This window comes from Anser cygnoides, chromosome 3 (assembly GCF_040182565.1).
Source record: "Anser cygnoides isolate HZ-2024a breed goose chromosome 3, Taihu_goose_T2T_genome, whole genome shotgun sequence".
In the NCBI taxonomy this organism is placed as follows: domain Eukaryota; kingdom Metazoa; phylum Chordata; class Aves; order Anseriformes; family Anatidae; genus Anser; species Anser cygnoides.
The window spans coordinates 121,562,853-121,585,416 of NC_089875.1; the positions used below are offsets into that span (position 1 = coordinate 121,562,853).

The window sequence follows — 22,564 nt, forward strand, 5'->3', positions numbered from 1 at the left end:
GCGTTAGGTTGGCTTGATTGGGGAGCACCCGGGCGGTTTGGGAGGAGGGGGGAAGAGGGAGGGCCGTGGGGCTGCGCCCGTGCTGACCCCGACCTCTGCCTGCTCCCAGGTATGTGTGCATCGCCATGGAGGCTCTGGACCAGCTCCTTATGGCCTGCCACTGCCAGAGCATCAACCTCTTCGTCGAGAGCTTCCTGAAGATGGTGGCGAAGCTGCTGGAGTCGGAGAAGCCCAACCTGCAGATCCTGGGGACCAACTCGGTGAGTAGCAGCGCAGGGGGGGAGGCGGCGGCGCCCTGCTGCCCCTCTCCTCGGCCCCTGCGTCCCTGCACGGGGCCGGGGCAGAAAACCCCGCCGGGACAGGGGTGAGTGCATGTGGGTGAGGGTTTAGGATGTCCCCCCCGCGCGCGTCCTGCGGTGCGTGAGGTTTCTGAGCCCCCAGCAGCGCTGCCCGCGTGCCGTCTCCGCCGCTCGCTGCCTGCGATCTCTGCCGCTGTGCCCCCCGGCTCTCGAATTCTGCTTTTCCGAACGGAGCCTGAGGACACGGGGGGCTGTCAGCGGCCTCAGACAATAGCCCGACTTAGGATGATCCCCGCGGATTTGGGGAGCTCTTTGTGCTCATAAAAGGCCTGGCTTAATCAGAGCAAATAAATGGCTTCGCCAGGCCGGGGATGTGTCAGTCGCAGCCGTGAAATGAGCAGCGCGAACGAGCGAGGTGACGTCCAAACTGCTGATCCCGGCTGGCAGCCGGCGGGGATGCTCGTGAGCTGCCTTCCTGCTGGGGGACAGCTTGCTCCTTGCCGGTTTTACTGGGAGTACTGGGTGTACCTTAAAAAAAAAGAGGGGTTAGGTGAAGCCGAACCTCCTTCGGGCAGCAGGGTGGACGAGGCAAATGTCTTGAGTGTCTGGGAAATTCAGGGGCAGCTCAGCCCTGATCTTTCTTTCTCTGCTGCGTGATGGGAGAGGGACGGGCAGAGGCGCGGAGACCTCTCACACCCCCTTCTCCCTGGCTGCTGAGTGCTCCCGGCTGAGAGCGCTGGGAGCTGCCCGTCGGCAAACCTATTTATTCATCCTCAGCTCGGGGAGGAGCAGGAGCATCGATGGCCCGGCGGGACCGGGCTGCCTGCTGCCGACAGCACCTTGCCGCGGTGTTTTTACTGTGGCGATGCCACCACAAGCCCCAGGTGTGCTGCAGGGGGAAGCTCCTCGGGATGGGAGCAGGATCTCCAGGCATTACCCTCGTCCCTCTGCGCCCGAGGGTGCCCTGACACAGGCACCCCGGAGCAGGAGGCACCGTGTTTCCGTGGTTTAACCGTGGGCAGCAGTCGGTGGTGGATGCTGTAACGAGGGGTCCAGATCAGGAGTGACGATTTAACGGCTTTTCCTTTGGTTTCCCGGAGCGTGGTGGCGTTCGGAGGGCAAACAGCACAGGAACCCTTGCGGGCTCTCATGGAGGAGTGGGTAATGATAACGAGCCACTTCTCCCTGGATCTGCTAACAAGGAACGCGCCTCGGGCTCGGGCTTAATTAGTGGGTGCCGTCTTCGAGCAGCCTGCACAATAACGGAGCCGATGGCGAAGGCGGGAGGAGGTTGTTTATAGAAACCTGCTCCCAGTGAGTCATTCTGCGTGAAATCTCTCCTTCCACACACCTCCCTCCTCGCCGCGAGCTGCAGAGGGGCTGCCAGGACCTGCACGTCAGCAGCAGATAGCCAGCGGCCCGCGATCGCCCCAACCCCTCCTTGGGTAATCCCCGGGGTGAACATACGGAGCGGCAGCTCAAATCCACTTCGGTTTCTCATCCTCGTTGGAGGCTGCCGGGCAGCGTCCCTGCTTCGGGTAGGAACCGTCTGGTTTCCAGCCCGGCGTCGTCCCCGCTTTATTTTTCCTCAAACCCTCACGGGTCTGTCGTTTAAGCGGCTCTTCCCCCTCCTCAATGTGCCTCTTCTGATGCGTTTGTGTCTGAAGGACTTCCAGGCGGCAGCGTTACCCCTGCCCAGCCCCACGGCCCTTCAAACCACAGCAGGAGCAGCGTTGTGGTCCAGCGTTTTAGATTTTGGTGGTGGGAGATGGGTCACGGAGCCCCAGAGCCAGCTTTTCAGCTTTGTTTTCAGCAACGGATCTCGCACGAAGCCCTTTCCCTGAAGGTTTGGTGCCCTCCCTGCCAGCCCGGCTCTTGCTGGGACTTTTCCATCCATGCTTTTTGCCCCGGGGCACAGGTTGGCAGCGGGACCGGGGTGGGCATTTGCCCAATTTTGCCCACAACTGCCCTCGTAGGGGCAGCTTGCGCGTGGGCTGGGTGCCCCGAGGTGCTCAGCACCCGCAGGCAGCAGCTGGAAGGTGCACAGTCCTCGGCTCACGGCCAACCTCAGCCCCCCTCTGCCGAGGACGTGCCCCTTTTACTTCCTTTTTTTTTTTTTCCACAACTTTTCCTGGCCTTGGGGGTGCTCGGGACGGCTCCCCCGGGGAGCCCGGTGCCTGCTCCTCGCTGCGCATCCTGCCCTCGCCTCCGGCTGCACGTGGAGCTGCCACGAGCTTTAAAAAAAAAAAAAACAAAAACACCAAAAAAAAAACCCCACCACGTTGTGCTCCCTGCCTGGTACAGAGGTTCCTTATGTAACAGCCCTGCATTTTTCTGGTGAGTAAGAGGGAGTTTAGCAGCCGGAGCCGGTCCCCGTGCTCTGGGAACGGTTCCTGGCAGGGCTGAGCCAGCTCCTTCGGCGGTACAGAGCCAGCCTTTGCAGCTGACGTTATTAATAGCCTGGCGCAGCAGGCGCACGCCGATCGGTGCCTGGCCCTGGGTGGCAAGGGCTGGGGCGGGCAGGGCTGGCTTTGCCAGCTGCGGGGGGGGCACCGGGGGCCGTTTGCCCGCAGAGAGGAAGAAGAGAGGAGAGGCTGCCCGTAGGGTGAGGAAGGAGGCGCCGGGGGGGACAGGTAACCCCCTGCAGGTAAGTCTGATCCTCCCAGGATGATCGAGGCTGTCCCGAAACCTCAGCCCGAGCCTTCGCGCCGCCCCGGACGGCTCGCGTGAGTGCCGCGGGATCGCCCGGCGCCGCCGCAAAGCTGCGCCGCTGTCGGTGGCGGTGCTGAGCCAACATCAGCACCCCGTGCCGCAGCCTCCCCGTCTGGCACGAGGGAGCCTTCCCGCGGCGCCGGCACGTGCCTGTAGCAGGAGACGTTCTCGCTCGGAGGGCCGGTGGGCGTGCGCGGCTCCGTCCTCCGCCTCCGCCGGCGGGTCGGGGCTTGGATCTCGCCCAAGGGCTCCTCTGTGTCTCTTGGCTGCTTTCCTCGCCTGCCAGAGGGCGGTTTTAGCGAGCGGCTCCCGAGCTCGAATGCAGCGGCGGCGGCGTTGCTCTCTCGGCGCAATTTGGGGCGGTTTGGGGGCGTTTGCCCGGACAGGGAGCATCCTCGCCCTTCCTGGCGTGTCCATCCAAGCGGCCTCAGCTTTCCCAGCCTGCTAACGTGAGCGCAGCACAGGAGTGTAATCCAGCCAGCAGATTTCATCCCCCCAGCTCTCTGCCGGCTGCTTATTCCCTTGCTCCGAGGGGGAGGATAAAGCACGAGGTCCTGGTGGCACGGGCCAAGGGCAAACCTCATCTGTTCCCAGCACCAGGCGCTGGTGGGTGGATCCAGCCTGGGTCCGTGTCCTGCGTGTGCTCAGGCCAGGAGCTGACGCCTTGGATTTTGTGGCCACTCTCGTGCTACACACGTTTTACTTATTTTGCCCTTTTTTATTTACTCCTGGCGGCGTGACTGCATGAGCCGAGGTCTCCTCTTCCTGCTTGACCCTTTGAAGAAGTTTGTGAAGTCAGAAGGAAGCTTGAAAACGTAGTTTATCCCTTCTTCCCCCTAATTTTTCTCCTTGAAAGCCGAAACCCCAGCTCTGTCGGTCAGACGGCTTTCCTGGCAAGCTCCTGGCTGGCTCCTGGCAAGCTCCACGCCCGCTGGTGCGGCCAGACTGGAAAGAAGCCACGGCCGGGACCTTGGCTTGCCGGGTGCTGCGGGCAGACCTGGGGTGTGGTTCCACTTGCAGCTTGTTTCCTCCTTGTCATTTCCCAGGCCGTTTTCACCCCGAGGCCGTGTTTGGGAAGGTTTTTGTGCCAGCCGGGAGGCTGGAAAGAAGCCGGGGGCAAATTTCTCTCTCAGTTACCGGCGTGCACGTTAGAAGTCTTTAACTCAGGGCCTCGCTGCGCTTCTACGTGCCCTCTGCTGGGGCTCGCGGTGGGGTTGACAGCACCCAGAGCCGGGCCCGAGCGCTGCTGCAGCCCGGTGGGGCTGTGCCGTGACACACTCCTGCTTGGGGACGTCCTGGGTGCAGCTGGTTTGTGGCCCTGAGCACGCGCGAGCTGCCGCGGCGGGGTCCTTTGTAGCGCTGCTGGAGCCCGGTGCGTGTCCGCTCTGATCCGGGGAGGTGTTTTCAGACTCTTTTTGTTGCGTCCTTTGTGCTGAGCCTCTGTTTCTCCTCTCCCAGTTCGTGAAGTTTGCCAACATCGAGGAGGACACCCCGTCCTACCACCGCAGCTACGACTTCTTTGTCTCCCGCTTCAGCGAGATGTGCCACTCCAGCCACGACGACCTGGAGATCCGGACGAAGTGAGTGCCACGAGCGGGGCCAGCAGCGGTGTCCCTGGTTCTGCAGGCACGCCGGGGGGCTTCCCTGTGCCCCCAGCCTTTGCCTTTCCTGGAGGAGCGCCTCATTTTGGGAGCAGGTTGGATGCAGGCTGCACGGGCCCATTGCTTGGTGCTGTGATTCCCCAGAGCTGGGCGCTCTCAGGCTTAAAATCGGCTGCTCTTCTCTCCCCTCCTTTATTTTCCCCACGTTAAGCCCTCCTGGCTCTACGGGAGGATGAAGCAGAAGCGTAGGAAATGCAGTGCAGCACATATCCAGCTTCTGGTGCCGTGTGGGACGCTGTGTGCAGCGTTGCACGTGTGAGAAAAGACAGTTTGCTTTTTCTGTCCTGACAGCAGGGCCAGCTCCGAGCACAGCCAGTGACACGACAAGGGACAAACGTTGTGCCCTTGGGCACAGCACACTTGAAACTTCTTGTTTTGGGGCAGAACGTGGGCAGGTAGCACCCGGAGGCTGCCCACCCGAGCTGCCTCGGCGCCTCCTCAAGCGTTTCTCACCTCTGCTCCGGGGCTGGGCCAGAGCTCAGAGGAGGCGGCAAGGAAACGATCCTGGTCCCGGTTCCGAAAGGTGGTGATGCTGGGAAGAAGCCCAGTATTAAATAATTGCACGTTCAGAAAGTGCCTCCTGCAGCTGCGGGCTGTTATTTTCCACCTTTAAAGGTGGCCGTGTCTCTAGACAGCGCTGAGCACCGACGGGCTTTGCTGCGATGGGAAACGTGCCCTGAGGGGATTAATCAGGACGAAAGCAGACAGATTAATGTTGTTTACTGCTGCCAGAGCCAGGGCTCGCGGCGGCGTGTTTAAAAAGACCCGGCACTTGAAATGGCCGTGTGCCTCCCCGCGAGGCGCTGATGGCACAGCACCCGTGGCTGCTGCTGGGAGCCTGTGCAGAGGAGGTGGCTGCTGCCAGGGGCAATTTTTGAGTGGAGCCTAGGCGTCAGGCAGCGTTTCTGCACAGCCTGGTGCTGTGCTGGTGCCGTTCCTGGAGCTGCGGTACCAGGGACCTGTCGCCTTCCGGAGGGGTGAGCCCCTGAGGTTTGAAACCCTGAACCCCTGAGGTTTGCTGCTTCTCTCTGGGGACTTCCAGCCTCCCGTCACCGCTGCAGACTTGCAGGTAGCTTCTTTTCCTTAATCAGGAAGTGATGCCAAAGGCTCGTTATTTCCAATTGACTTCTAGGGCCCTGCTGACGCTGTGTCGGAGACTGGAAGAAATTCTGCCTCTCCTGTAATTAAAAAGGAGGGCTCGGCGTTCCCGCGACCCTGCTCCTGCTCGGTGGCCCTTCTTCAAGAGTAGTGTCGTGGGCAGATTGTTGCCTTGACCGGGTCTGCAAAATGAGATAGGGAGACCTCAGAGCAGGTTATTCAACGCGTTTATTTCTGCAGATCAGCACACGCTATCTTTAGGCATTAGCATTGGGTTTTGAGGGGCTGGTTTCAGACTTAGCTGCGTAGGGAGATTTTTATTGATGGCTTCGATTAGAGCAGAGTCAGGAGCTCTGGACGCAGAAAAGACACAGGTGTCAAAGCACATCCAGGTTTCCTGGTATCCAGCATCCCTGTGGGTGTGGTGTGGCTACTGGGAACAGAGGAAGCAACAAAAACCCTCCGTGCATACCGGGGCCAAAACCATCCCTCGTGAGAGGCCGGGCTGCTGGCTCCACCTCTCCATCTCGGTTAGCGCGTGGCTGCAGCTCGCCCGGGGGCTTCCCAGGAAAGGCTGTGGATGGGAGCCGGCTGCTGCTGCCAGAACGATTTGGGCTGCTTCAGAGCCTTTCCTGCTTGGATCTGTCGGCTTGTAGGAAGCCGAGTGTCTTTGGGGTGCAGGGCAGAGTGATATCTGTAGGGTGTACCAGGCCCACAGCGGAGAATTGGAGCATTGTCAATGTGAACCCCTCCTGTGGGGCAGAATCAGCGCCTTCTCTCCAACTTCTTGTACAATTTCACCCATGTATATATACGTACGTATAGAAATGTAAAGTTCTACCTACGTATATAGATAGATAATATTCTGATGTCGATTTTTTTTTTCCCCAGGATCCGGATGTCTGGCATTAAAGGCCTGCAAGGGGTGGTGAGGAAGACGGTGAACGACGAGCTTCAAGCCAACATCTGGGACCCGCAGCACATGGACAAAATCGTGCCCTCGCTGCTCTTCAACTTGCAGCACGTGGAGGAGGCAGAGAGGTGAGGGCTCTGCCGGCGGCTTCGGGGCTGCTTTCAGCCAGGTTTTGCCTGGGGGGGATGTCGTGGGCTGCTTCGTGCCTGCACCTCGTGTGAAAAAGGCCTCTGGTGGTCAGAGGGGAAGCCCTGTGAGTGTCCTTGCTGAAGGGTGATGCAGATGGCAGGAGCCCTGCCTGTTACCTGCTGCCGGGAAGGTTATTGCTGTCTCAGCCACTGCAGGGCAGCATGGTACCTCTGGAGGAGAGCTCTCAGCACCGTCCCTGCAGTTAGGACGCGCTCTGTTTGCGAAGGCTCTGAGCTGCCTGCTCAGTGGGCTGAGCCCTGCGAGGATTTGTGCTTAAATGCTACCGAAGCAATTAGGTTAAAGCCAGGCAAGGGGAATGTGAGGAGCTGAAACAGGGCTCTGCTCCCTGGCCCTCTGTTCTGCCGGCATAACCCCCTGCTGGCTGCCTGCTCGCCACCAGCTGGGTGTCTGGAGGGGAATTGTTCAGCTGAGAAGCACAGAGTGGGGAAGCAGGCACGAATTTCTCCTGGGATTTTCCTTTTGAAGGTTAGGAAAGATGTATCAGTCCTGGGAAGACGGCTTTGGGCTGGATGCAACCCCCCTTTTTCTTGTAAACCGAAGCACTGAAGCGGAAAAAAGGCGTTTGCTGTGTCCCTGCGATGCCACACAGCCCCAGCGTGGAAAAGGGGAGGGATCCCCTCCGGGGTGTGCGTGTTCAGCGCAACTTGTGCTGCACCACGCCGACTGCTGTGTTCTTCCTCCTCTGGGAGGTTGTGTCCCCCCCTGGGAGGACACTGTGCCCTGTGTCCTCACTGATAACGTCCTTCCCCCCTGCCAGCGCTGAGCACTGTGAGTCTCCTTCCAGTCCCGGGGATGTGGGGGCCGTTCCTGCAGGGAAGGGGGCCATCCCAGCACATCCCCTTGCCCTGCGATCTGTGCACCTGCGCTGCCTGCTGATCTGGCCCAAATCCAGCAGCAATTTGTGCCTGGGCTGTGCCGTGATGGAGCTACGCCACCTTCCTGGCGGGGCGACGTGTGGCTGCCGTGGTGCGAGGGGTAGCCCGTGGCAGCAGGGGCTAGAGGCAGGTGCCACGACTGTTTTGCTGCATCCCCTCCCATCTGGGCTCCGTGCCTCTTCTCCCCCGCTGCTGCTGCACGCTCAGATCCACTCTCATCGCCCTCCTCTGCTTTCACAGCCGCTCCCCCTCGCCGCTGCAAGCCACTGAGAAGGAGAAGGAGAGTCCCACGGAGCTGGCGGAGAGGTGCCTGCGGGAGCTGCTGGGCCGGGCGGCGTACGGCAACATCAAGAACGCCATCAAACCCGTCCTCATGTAAGTTGGGCATCCTTCCTTTTCGGCACAAGGGCACGGAGAAGCAGCCGACGAGGGCCAGAGGTGGGATGAAGGCACGTGCTCCTCCGGCACGGTGCTGGAGACGGTGACTGGGTTGCAGGCTGAGCTCTCCTTTTTGGATGCGTTGGGGAAGGTGGCACTGGATAGATACCTGTTGCTGAGAAAAGTCGCTTCAGAGAGCAGTTTGTGTCCCTGCTCTCACCCGCGTCGCCTGCTCCCTGCTGCTCCTGGCTGTCCCTGGCTCCTGGGGCAGCTTTGCAGCACTGCGTGCTTCGGGGGACCTGCAGTCACCGTCCCCTCCGTTTCCATCTCTCCCCAGCCACCTGGATAACCACTCGCTCTGGGAGCCGAAGATCTTTGCCACCCGCTGCTTCAGGATCATCATGTACTCGATCCAGGTGGGGAGCTGGGGGGGGCGGCTGTGGCCAGCGGCGCGGGCTGGGGACGCGTGTGCGTGCCCGGGAGCGCCTGGGGCTGGGCTGAGTCAAAGCAGCTGCCGCATTGCTGCATCCCGACAGCACCGAGACCGAGCACTTGCGATGGGCTCAGCCCCTGAACGTGCCCCAAAACAGGCTGCAGACGGTGCAGCCACTGGGCTGCGTGGCAGGGCGGGCTGGGGGCCCCGCAGATAAAGGTCTGATGCTCCTTAGCCTCGCTTTGTGCCACCTGGGTGCGTTTTAGGGTGCTGTGCCTGGAGCCCGTATCTCAGTCCCGGCAGCGCCCGCCTCCCTCTCAGCAGAAAGCAAAGCCCTGCTGAATCAGGCGGGTTGGCAGCAGGCTGTGAAACGCTCCGAAGGAAGCGGCCTGGCTTTGGTGGGAAGCTGCCCCTTTCCACATCGCTGCTGTGGGAATTTAACCCAAGCTCCCCCGTCCCTGCAGAAAAGGAGGGGTGGAAAGTCCTTAGACAGGGACAGGCCCTGCCAGACTCTTCCCCTTTTCACCGGGAGCCCTGGCCATGGAAATGCCATTTAGGTAACCCCCAAAGTGAAGGAAAATGGCCCGTCCTTTCTTTTTCCACGCGTGGGTCCCTGTGTGATGATGGGTACAGTGCTGCTGACTCCCCACGGTGCTGGGGCTGCCCCGGACCCACTGCCCCACTTCACCCCCTTGGCAGTTTGCTTTGCTTTTGGACTCGGCCAAACCACAGCTCTGCTTGGAGAACCAGTGCTCTGACGAGCACGTCGCCATCCCCCGCTCCCGTTTCATGTTTCTAATCCTGCAAATTGCCTAAAATCCTTTACAGCACTGCTAGATTTTATAAAATCCTGTTAATGCACACTGGAGGTGTAGGGTCGCAATAACTCAGCGGGACCCTTCTCCCTGAAATCCCCAGGATTAATCGTCACAATGTCCTTAGATCTCAACAGCTCTTCAGAACATTTTTCCCCGTGCAGATTGCTCTGAGCTCTCGTAAAACAGCCTTCCTCTGGGTGCCCTCTTGTTCTGCATCTGGAGCTATGCTGGAAAGAGCGAGGGACTCGGCACAGCTGGGCACGTGTGCAGGATTTGTCCTTGGTGGCTGCATGGGTCCCAGAAGAGGGTCACCGCCTCGTGCACGTGGCACCTGCGCTGACGTTCCCGCTCTCCTTCCAGCCGCAGCACTCCCACCTTGTGATCCAGCAGCTTCTGGGGCACCTGGACGCCAACAGCAAGAGCGCGGCCACCGTGCGCGCGGGCATCGTGGAGGTCCTCTCGGAGGCAGCGGTGATCGCAGCCTCCGGATCTGTAGGTAGGTGCACGGATCCGTCCTCTCCGTCCGTCCTGCTGCCCGTATGTTTCGGTGGGAGATGTGAAGAGCTGCTGGAGGTTTGGTGTGCTCCCGGGTGTGAGCCGGTGCTGGGGGATCTGGTCCGGAGCTTCGAGGAGAGCTGGGGATCCGTTGGGTGCCATTTCAGCGCACCCGAGCACGACACCCACGTACGGCTGGCTTTAGATGGCTGAGTGCGATGCCAGCCCTCGCCTCCACGCAGGGGGGCAAAGGGATTTTCAGGGCTCTTTTTATGGGGCTCACTCCGAATACACCGAGCTGATGTTGCCCCTAGAAGTCTGCTTCTCTCCTGTCTTGACTGGTGGGTTTAAAACTTACTGCGCGTGTGGCCAGAAGGGTTTTCAGTCAGTTTATGGGGTAATAGGAGACATGAACCATGCCATCCTTAGGGAAACTACGGGCTCCAGCTCCCTGGGAAGAAGCACGGCTCTCTTCTGGCACAGCTCCCCCATCTCTCCCCTGTGGCTTTCGCAGGTCCCACGGTGCTGGAGGTGTTTAACACCCTGCTGAGGCAGCTGCGGCTCAGCATCGACTACGCGCTGACGGGGAGCTACGACTGCGCCGCAGGCGTCAGCACCAAGATCATCAAGGAGCACGAGGAGAGGATGTTCCAGGAGGCCGTCATTAAAACCATAGGTGGGGTGTCCTGCAGCGCGTGGCCCCCCGGCGTGGGAGGTTTCTGCCTTCTGCATCTCAGGGTGTGAAACAAAATCACCCTCGTCCTAAAAGCAGCGATGGGAAGTGGGAGTTTCTCCCTTGCGTGGCGGGGGGTTATCGCCAGGTGGCATCGCAACCCCAGCGATCCCCGGCAGAGCTGCTGCGTGCGGGCAAAGCTGAGCTTCTCCCCGGGTAGGAGACCCTGAGGAAGGAAGGAGAGGAGGAGGAGAGGGCAGGTAGAGCCTGCAGGAGCTGGTGAGGGTGGGGATGTACCCAAAAAAAGAGGGGTTGGAGGCAGGGCTTGGCTTCTCCCAACCTTGCCCTGCCTGAGCCTGGGGCTGTTCCTCACGGGAGGCGTTTGGATGGGTTTTGAATCATCCTGGAGGAAAAGCTGCCTGCAGGGACCAGAGCCGGGGAGGCCTTCTCCTATCCCAGCCTGGCTGAGGGCTGGATCGGAGCAAGGTGGGATGGCAGACCCCACAGCCCTGGTACTTTCAGGGCGGCAGGCCCTGTGGGTGGTGGGCTGTGGCTCACAAGTTGCCAGCGTGCCCTTGTCCCCGCAGGGTCCTTCGCCAGCACGCTGCCCACGTACCAGCAGTCCGAGGTGATGGTCTTCATCATGAACAAGGTGCCGTTGCCGTCCTCGCAGCAGTCCATCGAGGCTGGCAAAGCTGGGTGAGAACGGATGCCTTCCTCCCTCCTCTTCCTTTCCCCTGCCCTGCTCTCCTTGCTCTGTCCCATGCCTGGAAGCAAAAACGTGGGGCTGGAAGTGCTGGGGAGCTCCTGAAACTTCCCACCTTTGGGGACAGGGTGGGATGTGGGTGCATTATTGGAAAGTCTGAACATCAACAGCTTCCGCCAAAGGAAGTTGAGGAACGTGAGATCCTTGTTGAAAATGCTTTGCCGTCTGCTGCAGCCATGATTACAAGGTTTTGGGGTCCTTAGAAACACTGGAGCATTAAGGGGGAAAGGTATTTACAGGCAGTGATGCTGCAGCTGAACTCCGCTTTCCTTCGGGTACCTGAAAGATTCGGGTGAGGAGCTTAGTCCTGGGGGTGCCGTCCCAAATTAGCAGGGAAGAAAGAATAAAATTCAGGGGAGTGACTTCAGATGGGATGCTTAGGGCAGCAAGGCGGCCGCTGGCTTCTGAGAAGCTTATGTTTTTGAGAAGCTTATGGCTTCGTGGGACCAGCTGCTCCCTGCTGCCTCCCCACCCCGTGTTTGGCCCCTCCGAGCTGCCTCCAGGCTTTTATTGCCACTGGGCGGTAGGCGGTGTGTAAACCCGGCTGCGGGGGAAGAGAGGGAAAGGAAAACACCCAAACAACATAATCCCTTGAGAAGTGCTGGAACCGAGTCTGAGAGCTATTTGGAGCGAGGGTATTGGCGCTGAAACGTGGAGGTAAAGAGCGAACAGATTTTCATGCTATATTTGTCCTCGGAGTGTGGTCAGGCTCTTCCCACTTGTTTCTGGTGGGAGAGAGGCTTGGGCTGATAGGAGACGTGCTCTGCTCCTCGCTCACGTGGGGGTAATTCCTGGTTCGATCCTGATTCATGTCGTGAGAGACGTGCTGGGCTCCCCGGGCTGTTCAGCAGCTCTCTCTGCAGCAGCAGGATCAGGCTCGTGGCCCCTTGATGCCATTCACCAGCCACTTCTCAGTGCTGGCATGGCCACGCCAGGCTGTTTGTCGCTGCTCACGAGCTTCCTCCAGGAGAATTTCTGAATCCCACGAGATGCGAAGGATGGTGCTTGCTATGGATGTCTGACTGAACCCGACCAGCAGCTTGCAGAGGAGCTGCAGCCTACGGTTCGGCCTCGGGGAATGCTGCCACTTGGGGTGTAGCCTAGTCCCTGGGTGGTGGTAGGCAGGGGTAGGCTGTGGGTTTTGGTGATGGGACAGTCTGGAAATGCCTCCGGAGCTCCATGCGTCCCTTTCTTCCAGCAGAAGGCTAGGAAGGATTGAGTTCAGACAGTAAAGAATTCAAGATTTCTTCTGTTTGCATTAAAAAAAAAAAAAAGTTATACATCCCCGAAGTGTAAACGTGGTGCACGGTGGCTTTGCAAGAAGAGAGATGGGAGCGAGAAGCAAAGGTACAGGAAGGGCTGGGCTTCATCTTGCCACTCTTCAGCAGCTTAAAGCGAGGGACCTGTTCAGATCTGGTGCCTGGCATCCCTCGGGAGCTGCCGGTGGGACAGGCGCGTGCGGAGCAGTTCGTCATCCTGAGCTCGCTTTGTGCCTGCTTGTTTCTGGTACCTGAGCTGGGATGAATTCTTTCGTGTTCATCCTTCCTTCGGCTGCCTTTTTACTGGCTGGTAAACCCTCGTTTTCTGGGGACTTGCACAGCACGGCTGTGTGCAGCGGTGACTCCCAGGACACTGCTCCTGCCCTTTGAGGCCTCTCTGTTCTTTGGGGGTGTGGGAGGAGGGTTGTTTTGTTTTCACCCGGGTTCTAGCATTTGTTTCTTTTCTCCCCGGCAGGGAGAACCGAAACCGGCTGACGCAGATCATGCTCCTGAAGTCCCTGCTGCAGGTATGGAGGTGTCGCTGTCCCTGCAGGAGTGTCCAGCCCCTTCGAGGCCTGTGACCAAAGGCACCTGCTGCTGTGGGGGCCCTGAGCTCAGCAGCTCTCTCCCCTTGAGCAGTTTAGGAAGAGCTCAAACTGTACTTAAGTTTCTCTGCCTGCATCCCCTCTTTATTGCTGTGTTTTATCCCCTAAGCGGCGCTTTCACGTTGCCTTCCTTTTTCATTGATGCCTGCAGGTCTCCGTGGGCTTCCAGTGCAGTAACATGCTCACGGCGCTTCCCAGCGCCTTCCTGGACAGGCTGCTCTCCTCAGCCCTCATGGAGGATGCCGAGATACGCCTCTTTGTCCTCGAGATCCTCATCAGCTTCATCGATCGCCACGGCAACCGGCAGAAATTCGCCACCATCAGGTACGTGCCCGGGGCTCCCCGGCGGGGCTGGGACCCGCAGACCCCACAGAGCAGGCTTTGGGAGGGAGATCTGCCGGGCTGAGGGTGCTGGCAGGCTTGGGAGCTGCTGGAAGGGTTGTTATTAAATCGGGTGCCAGTTCTGGGGTGGTTTAATGCTGCAGAGGAACGGTCTGCCGGGAGCCAGAGGGGTGCGGGGGCCTCTCTGTGCCCAGAGGGATGTGGGACCACGCTGCTGGACGTAACCATAGTTAGGCAGACTGGTACCAGGAGGATTTGCAGGAGCAGTGATATCCTCGAGGGGGTTCATCGACTGCATTGCATCCCCACAGATAGCCCTGCTGGGCGCTGGTGTCGCTGCGCTGCATTTAGCTAGCCTTACTCTGGAGAGGAATGAAGCTAAAGAAGGTGACTAATCTCACATGGAAATATCTCCATGGGGTTTGCGGTGGTCCTGCTAAAGTAGCCCGCGTGCATGCTGCTTCGTCAACTTGCCTTTGTGTTCCTGAGTGCCACTGCCTTGAAATCCTGTAGTGGTTTGGCTCTCTTCAATATCCGAATTGCTCACACGGGTTTTGAAGCCACCCTTCAGCTTCCCCACCCTTGGTTCCTCCCAGAGGGCTCGTTCCTGGCCAGAGCTCTGCAGGCGTGTGGGAATCATGCGTCCTCCTCCTGTCTGAGTTTTCCCTTCCCTTTCCTTGCAGCACCATCAGCGACATCTCAGTCCTGAAGCTGAAGGTGGAGAAATGCTCGCGCCAGGATACTGTCTTCATGAAGAAGGTAGTGTCAGGGTCTGGGTCGAGCTGTCCTTACGCAGACCCATGTGGGAACAGTGTCTCGGTTTCCCCAAGGTACTCTGGAGACCTGGGGTCCCATGAGGCCACTAAACCTGGGGATAGCCTCGGGAAAAGCCAGTGGGATTCAGTTTTTATCAGTGCTTCGCCCGTGGGCCTTTGTAGACCTCTAAATCTGCTATTTGCCCCGAGGAATGACTACCTCAGGATGTACTGGTGTCCCAAATGCTGCTTATCAAGTGATTTTCAAAGTTACCCGTTTTTTTTTTTTAATTATTATTATTATTTTTATTTCTCCCAACTTTGTACCATGCCCGAAAATGTTTTAAACCCCTCTGGAACTAACTTCAGGCCGAGAGAGGGTCGGTTTATTCGCTTGCACGCCAGGGAGCAGCAGCGCAGCCCCTGGGCTCAGAAGAGCTGCGTTTGCCTTGAGACAGGGCTTGGTGCTACGAGCACCGTTCGCCTGCCCCAGCCGCTGCTCTCAGCCCTGCTGGTGCCTCCTCCTTGTCAGGAAGAGCAGCAGATGGTAAAACACCACCTGGTAGTCACAGCTCCCTCTCCTGGGGCTTTCTTCATCTGCTTGGTGATCCGAGGAGCTCTGGATCGTGCGTGGATGGTGGCCCCTTTGCTGGGCCCTGCTGCTTTTCTTTCTTTGTGTCGATGGAAGCGTTGCTTGCAGGGGGTGCTCAGTAGGTGACCGTGTCCCTCCGTGTCCCAACAGCACGGCCAGCAGCTCTACCGGCACATCTACCTGATATGCAAGGAGGAGAGCAACGTGCAGGCTCACTACGAGGCTCTCTACAGCATGCTGATGCTCATCAGCATCGAGCTGGCTAACGAGGAGGTTGTGGTGGACCTCATCCGCCTGGTGCTGGCGGTGCAGGTGGGCAGATGGGAAGCTGAGTGCGCTGCTGGTGCTCAGCGCTGGTGCTGGGTGGGCCAGGATGCTCCTTCCCCAGCGTCTTACCCAGCCTTGTCCCCTCCAGACGTAATCTCTCCAGATGTGGGCTATACTTGGGAAGAGGCAACGGAGGAAGTGAAGGAGCCTCTGGGAGGGGGGTTTATTTTGGAGCTGGGGTCTCTGAGCAAGGGGGGTGTAAGCTCCTCACCCACTCTTGGCTTCTTCTGCCACAGTGGGATCAGATCTGCACTTGCAGGGGTTGATCCTAGTCAGCTTGCCAGCTTCTGCAACGCCCCAGCCCCTGCTCCAAAAGCTGGGATGTTTGCAGGGCGGTGGTGCTGGGAGGTGGATGGGGACCCCCCCCGGGACCTTGCCTGTCCCCGTCTCACGGCTCTGTGTCTCTGCTGCAGGAGATGGCCCAGATCAACGAAGACAACCTGACGGCGTACAACCGCTGCGCGCTCTTTGCCCTCGGAGCAGCTTACCTGAACCTCATCAGCCAGCTCATCACCGTGCCCACCTTCTGCCAGCACATCCACGAGGTGCGAAGGGCTCGGGCTGATGCCTTGTCTGCCGCAGCTCCCCTGGCACCTGCGAGGTTTGAGCTTGGTTCCTTGCTTGCCTTCTGCAGGTCATCCAGATGCGGCAGAAGGAGGCTCCCTATCTGCTCCCTGAGGACGTGTTCGTGGAGAGGCCCAGGTGAGAGCCTCCTCTGGGAACACCCTCTTCCCTGCTAGCTGATCCTGAGGACTCGGCGTCTGTAGGAGCATGGGTGGTAGAGTCGATCAACCCTTGGTGTGCCTCTGCTTGTCTTCCTTTCCCATCCGGGGATGGCACGGTGGGAAGGACATCATGTTCTTCATCCTATTTTTTGATATGAGGAGGACCCCATGCAGTCAGGGAAGGGTCCAGCTGCCAAAGCTGGTGCTCACAGCTGGCCATACACCGGGATTGGCTCCGCTGGCTGATCCCTTTCCCTGCTCAGGCGGCAGGACGGTGTGCCACCATTTCACAGACACCTTCTGCATGCTGATCATCCCGGGGCCGAGGCTGGTTGGGCTGTCCCACTCCTGCTGGGACAGCCTCGGCACGCTTTGCATCCCTCACGTTTGGTGGTGAGGTCCCTTACGGAGAAACCGCCCCGCTGAGTGCCGCTGTTGTCTCAAGGCACTCCCTACTTTGGGGTGGCGCTCTGCTGTTGAGCACGTCTGTCTGTTGTGATGGGTCAAGGGCGCTTCTGGTACTCCCTGGCTTTGTACCGGTGAGTCCAGAGATACCGTGACGTGTCCAGCTGTGGTGGCACTAAGCAGAGCCACATGAGCCCACTGTTTCTCACTGAAAGGAGCTGGAAGCCCCCTCCTTCCTGGTGCTGTTCCCTGAGCAGAAGAGGTGCTGCCATCTCCCCTGCTTTTTGTTGGTTTTTTTTTTCCCATCCCTGTAGGCTGAGCAAGAGCCTCGACCGCCTGGGCCCGGAGGTCTTCTTTTGGCAGAGCAAGATCAGTGAGGTGCTGGGGGGCAGCGGCTACAACTCGGACCGCCTCAGCACACCCTACGTCCCCCAGCTGACAGGTACGTGCTGGGTACAGGAGGACCAGGGGGCAGGAAACCAGTTCCTCGTTCTGCACAGCGATGGGGATGTGAAGTTCTTGTGCTGCACGTGGGCCTGGTGTTTGGTCTGCCTTCCCTCAGAGGTGCCGTTTTGGGGAAAATGAGAGACAAAACTGTCAGGTGGGAGCTTTCTGGGGTTGCCAAATGCATGGCAGGCTGTACTGGTGGAGCCACGAAGCCCGCTGGGCTTGGCTTGGTGCTGCTGGGCCGGGTGAATTTGGGGGAAACCTGAGCAGACTGGCTGCTACCCTGGGGACGGGACACAAGGTACATCCGGGGGTGCTGGGGTGGCTGCAATTAGCTCTTCTGTCCATTTACTTCCTCCCCAGATGAAGATCGCCTGTCCAAGAGGAAGAGCATCGGTGAGACCATTTCCCTACAGGTCGAAGTGGAGTCGAGAAACAGTCCTGAGCGAGAGCAGGTACCGTGATACGCCAGGCATGTAGAAACTGCATCGTTCCTTTGGTGCTGTGAGCTTTTGGCAGCCTGGCAGTGTGCAGCTGGGTTGTAATTCTTCATTTGGCTGCGTGTTTGGCTGGCTGTGAGCACAGGGGTGTATAACTCAGCCCTGGTATGTCTGGCAGCAAGCGGGGGGCAGAAAATCCCCGTCTCCCACTGATGCTCCCCTCCAGGTGCTGATGGATCCCAGCATGCAAGGGGAGCTGCACAGCAGGAAGGGTCTCACACTGCTTTTTGGGTGTCAGATCTTTATTTTCTTGGAATGCGTATTTCTTAGCCATGGGAGATGTAAAGCCAGGGTAGTCTAGCCTGAAAAAGCACTTAAAAAGTACAGGTTGTCGGGAAAGAGATCCCTGTTCTTTAAGGACGGGCTGTGTTTTGGTGCAAGGATGCAGCCCCTGGCACTGGTTCTGGGATGTTGTGATCCCCAAACAGTGTCCTGTGCTGTGTACTGAGCCTCCTCTGCTTTTCCCCTCCCTTTAGAGAGCACCAGCAGAAGAGATCACGTATGAGACGCTGAAGAAGGCAATAGGTAAGTGAGGGAGAGGTGGAGGCCGACGTGTTTTGTGGGTGGTGCGTGGGTACAGTCACCCCTCTGGGTGCGTACACCGTGGATCCACGGTGCGTTGCCACAGCAGCATTACACCCAGGTTGTAGGGTGGCCAGGCAGCTCCATCTCCTTGGCCCTTGGGGTGTCCCTAAAGACCCATCCTCAGCTTTCTAGGGATGCCCACATCTGCCCTGCCTGCTGGGGAGGTGGGGGTGCGGCGTGGGGGGCCCGTGCTGGGGCGGGGGGGAGCACCTGAGAGCCATCTCCCCTCTGCTTCAGTAGACAGCGTCGCCGTGGAGGAGCAGGAGCGAGAGCGGAGGCGACAAGTGGTGGAGAAATTTCAGAAAGCCCCGTTCGAGGAGATCGCTGCTCACTGCGGCGCCCGGGTGAGTCGGGGCCGTGGCTCTCTAAACCCCCACAATCTGCTCCCCCCGGGAGAGGTGGACGGTGGCGGCGCAGCTCTGAATTTTGCCAAGCCACCCTCCTCCTTCTCTGGGAAGGCCGGCGGGGTGTTTGTCCTGCTTGGGCTGCAGTCCCTGGGGTGCAGCTGCACTAACACAGCCCCCGTGTCTGTTGCAGGCGACGCTGCTGCAGAGCAAGCTCAACCAGATCTTCGAGATCACCATACGGTGAGTTGGGGAGACGGCCGAGCACGCCGTGCTGAGCACCGCTAGCTGAGCATATCCCGCTCGTGGTGCTCGCAGGGTGCTGGGAGTGGGTGCTGGCCCGGGACTGGGGTGTCTCTGGTGGCACAGGGTTGCTGGGAGTAGCTTCTGGTTTGTTTGCTGCAATTCCCCTGAGCTATTGGGGCACTGGGGAAGGTTTGTAGCGGTGTAAGATGCATGTTTTTTTACAGCAGGCTTTAGTTTTTTATGAAACAACTCTGTAAAACGCCTCCCTCCCTCCCTCCTCTTTCAGGCCACCACCGAGCCCATCGGGCACCATCACAGCTGCCTACGGCCAGCCCCAAAACCACTCCATCCCGGTGTATGAGATGAAGTTCCCGGACCTGTGCGTGTACTGAGGGTGGCTGTGCTGCTAGGACGGAGCCGCCCCCGCGCAGCCTGTGCCGAAGGACCTCTTGGGGGAGAGACCGCCGGCCCCGTGGGGACTGCGTCCTCGTGCATGTGACAGATAGGGACACGGGACACTGAGGCTACCCCAAGATTCGTTGGCACCACAGACCTGTCTCCTGTACTTTCTTCGTGACCCTCTGCAGCCACGTTTTGCGGCAGGAGGTGCCGGGGAGGTGTCGTTGCTCTGACCTCCCTCTCCGGTTTTGGTTTCGGGGAGGAGAGAGGAGAGGGTCTGGCTCCTGGTGGGCAGCATTGGGCACGTACATCCTCCCGGCAAAAAAGCAAACCTGTTCCTTGGGGAATCCCTCCCCGCGTCATCTGTCAGCCACATCGAGAGCCCCTGGCGAGGGTGCAGGAGGAAGCTGGAGGGCGCGAGAGCGTAAAAGGCAGGATGGATGCGGGGCACAGCGTGCCCCGGGGCAGCTGTAAAAGCAAAGCCTGCTGGAGCTCGTGCTCGAGGCAGGTCGCTGGGGTGGGTACAGTCCCCAAATCCAGCTCCTGGCCTGTGAGCCTGCGTCTTCCTGGCAGCTGCCCTGGTGCAGGGCAATTCCCCGGGCACTTGAAGCTGCCCTGATGCCCTGGACGAGGGGGTGCCCGGTGCGATACGAGGGTGGCAGTTGTCCCATCATGGATGTAGATGCTGCACGCAGCAGCCTGGCTGGTTCCAGGTCACCTGAAAACATGTTTTATTTGGGAAAACGCCTTTTTTTTTTTTTTTTTTTTTTCTGAGGAGGGGAAGTCTACAAGAGCTGTGCTTCTTGTCCATGTCGTCAGCAGGTTGCTCAGTCTGACGGCCCGCAGGCAGCGTGCGTGCAGTGGGGTACCTGGAGCCGTGGCACAAGGCATGAGGAGCAACCACGTTGGGATTATCAACGCGTTAACCAACCGTTTTCACATTTTTGGTTCGGGATTTCACAGTTTTGGGGTTACTGTCTGAGGAAGAGATTTATTTTTTTTAACAGAATCCCTTCGATTAAATCCTGTCTTAAATCAGCAGAGCCCTAACCACGAAGAACACGAGCGCCGCGGGAAGGTGGCTGCACCCAAAATGCACCTCCAAAAAGGAGGTGTTTTATGGGGTCCAGCCCTCAGACCCTGCACCTGGCGGGCTCTGGATCCCACCTCTGGATTTGGACTGGGGAGAAATGCGGCTGTTGAGTTTTTCTTTAGACGTGTGATAGAAAATACCCTCTTGGGAGAATTTGGGATCCTTTTGGCTCCTACTGAACTAAAAGTGCAAGGTGAAGATGGTAGGGATGGGGAAGAAAAGGATGCCCGGGAGGTACTGAGTAATTTACAGGGTGAATCTTGCTCCCAAATGCCTTCCAAGCCTTGGTGCACTGCAGCTGTCCTCAGGGTGAGCTCAGGTGCACTCAGCCTGCAGCCTCTGCTGCCGTCAGGCAGGTTTTGGCTGAGCCAAGCACGGAGCCTCCTGCACCAGGACGGCTATAAGATCCTGGGGCAGCCCCTCTCCTTCCAGCCGGCCACACCGCCTCCGACTTCCCTGCGTGGAGAGCTGCGGGAGGGTCTAAAATTGGAGACGTGGGAGCTGCACGTGGCACAGGGCCAGCAGGGGAGCGCAGCCCCCACCCCGTGCCTGGTGGCCTCAGCACCTCTGCCTGCCTCCTGCTCCTCGTTTCGGCCACGCCACGTTTCTCTGCCACGTCTCGCCGCAGATCTTCAGGCAGTTATTTTAAGCTGTAATTACACATTAACATCTTTTTTTTTTTTTTCTGGTCTCTTTTTTTTTTTTTTTCTTTTTTTTTCTCGGTGGCGGATACAGTTTGCGGCTGCCCCGAGGTCAGCGCTTGTTTGTGTGGTCGTCCTGTAATCCGGGTTTAGGAAATGACCTAGCTTAAGAGGACAGGAAAAACAAAGGGTGTATTTCGGTGCCCGGGACTGGATTGCAGCACTTCCCCGCTCACAGCAGGGCTCTGCCTCTGCCACCCTGCCCAGCGCCCGAGGCTGTCCCTTGCCGCTGCCCCTCTTCAGGGTCCCCCCATGTTTCTGTCCCCCACTCCCGTCCCTTTTTGCTCCCTGGATTATGCCCAGTCCCCCTGGAGCCTGAATTTTGGCTGGGTGAGGTTTTGGGGCTGTCAGCGGGAACACGAAGAAGCTGCATGGCAGAGGAGGGTTTGCTTCCATTGCTGTCCTGATGAAAATGCAGTAGGAAAAGCAATGAACCCCCAGATTGTGTGCCTGGGGGGAAAACCCCTCCGAAACACAAAGAAGGGGGGAAGGAGAGCACAGGGTTTGCTCTTTAGAGCCTGCCTGGCTGAAAATGAGCCGTGGGGATGGTACGGGGCACATCCTGGGGGGCCCGGTGCCGTTTGGGGCTCCCAGAGGCTGGCCTGCATGTTACCCCGTGGACAAACCCTTGGTGGGGGGATTTCCACGAGGTCCCCCCGCTCCCAGTGCTGATCCCTTTTGCTGCACCCCCCTCCTCCCTCCCTCCGAAACTGGGTGCTGGCTGCGCTCAGCATCGCCTTTCAGGCCCCCAGCTCCACTTGTAAATGTCCCTACCCCCCCGTGTAAGTGACCTGTTTGTACGTCACGTTTAGTTTAGATACTGGTGTATGTATAGATGACAAAGTATATTTCTATAAACTTGGCCGTTAGGTGCATGTGTGCGTTTCCATCTCTGTATTTCGGGGCACTGTGTTTTTTTTTTTTCGTGTGTAGCCGAGGGCAGGAGGGGAGAGGGCCGCGAGGCTGTCGGTGTTTTCAAACACACCCTCAAATAAATGTTGATGTTGCCATCTTACGGGGTCTGCTGTTACGGGGTCTGCTGTGTCGGCACCTTCACGGCACCTGGGTGCCACCTCTTTAGGGGCTGGAGGAAAGGGTGAGGATTTGTTATTCCTGTTCCAGGTACTAGATCTTGCTCTTGCAGCACATCCCCGCAATTAAATGGCCTGATACTTCATCTCTCCCATCCTGTAGCTTCCTATCGCCTATTATTTCCTCCATTTTCCCACTGCTCCCTGCAGTCTGTGGGGAAAGGTTTAGCAAAATGTGGGTCCTGGGCTCATCTCTGCCCCTGGTTTTGCTCCCTTGCGAGCTGCAAAAGTCATAAAATCATTAAGGTTGGAAAAGACCTTCAAGATCCGTCCCCCTACCAACACTGTCACCTCTAAACCATGTCCCTAAGGCAGATCAGAGGCTGGTGGGCACCCAAGGGGGGCGAAGAACGAGAATCTCCCCCTGACCCTGTGAGCACGGACGGGGCTGCGCCCCGCACAGCGCCCCGCACAGCGCCCTGCTCTCGTTACCACTTCAGCACACGGGTAGAAGCGGGCACTGGCGTGGTTACGCCTCGGCACCAGGAAGAGTTTTCTCTGAACCCCAGCTGCAGTTTGGCAGAGGTTTGCTTTCCGATGAAACTGTTTGCAAACCTGTTATCCTCCCCGAGGGCTCTGCCCCAAACTGTTATCCCCAGCCCCGTGCTTTCGTTGCATCTCCGTGCGTCCGCAAATGATTTAGAGACACGACTTTGTAAATGATGCAGCTTTCCTTCATACCTAAGAGCCTTCAGCATTATCACTCAATGGGCAATTAATGACTTACCTGGGGAAGCTGTGCGGGCGCTTGGGGAGCCTGACCCTGCCAAAATGCAGCCCCGCACCCAGTGCCCACGGCCAGGTGAAGGGAAACTCC

General features: G+C 58.7%; 1 protein-coding gene across 8 annotated transcripts in view; it reads left to right on the forward strand.

Annotated features, from left to right (window-relative positions):
* Positions 1-21,671, forward strand: part of EFR3B (EFR3 homolog B) — a 39,417-nt gene extending 17,746 nt beyond the window's left edge. For 7 of the 8 annotated variants that reach the window (XM_048079377.2, XM_066995148.1, XM_066995147.1 and 4 more), the window contains 20 exons: positions 110-260; positions 4,470-4,591; positions 6,662-6,811; positions 8,009-8,143; positions 8,484-8,562; positions 9,758-9,893; positions 10,407-10,568; positions 11,153-11,264; positions 13,066-13,117; positions 13,347-13,519; positions 14,221-14,296; positions 15,035-15,196; positions 15,625-15,756; positions 15,846-15,913; positions 16,656-16,783; positions 17,152-17,243; positions 17,765-17,813; positions 18,111-18,217; positions 18,411-18,460; positions 18,750-21,671. In XM_048079377.2, the coding sequence (XP_047935334.2) occupies positions 110-260; positions 4,470-4,591; positions 6,662-6,811; positions 8,009-8,143; positions 8,484-8,562; positions 9,758-9,893; positions 10,407-10,568; positions 11,153-11,264; positions 13,066-13,117; positions 13,347-13,519; positions 14,221-14,296; positions 15,035-15,196; positions 15,625-15,756; positions 15,846-15,913; positions 16,656-16,783; positions 17,152-17,243; positions 17,765-17,813; positions 18,111-18,217; positions 18,411-18,460; positions 18,750-18,855 (2,242 nt within the window). In that variant the 3' untranslated portion in view covers positions 18,856-21,671. The remainder of the gene's footprint in view (positions 1-109; positions 261-4,469; positions 4,592-6,661; positions 6,812-8,008; positions 8,144-8,483; positions 8,563-9,757; positions 9,894-10,406; positions 10,569-11,152; positions 11,265-13,065; positions 13,118-13,346; positions 13,520-14,220; positions 14,297-15,034; positions 15,197-15,624; positions 15,757-15,845; positions 15,914-16,655; positions 16,784-17,151; positions 17,244-17,764; positions 17,814-18,110; positions 18,218-18,410; positions 18,461-18,749) is intronic. The other variant, XM_066995145.1, reaches the window with a different exon arrangement.
* Positions 21,672-22,564: the final 893 nt, after the last annotated feature.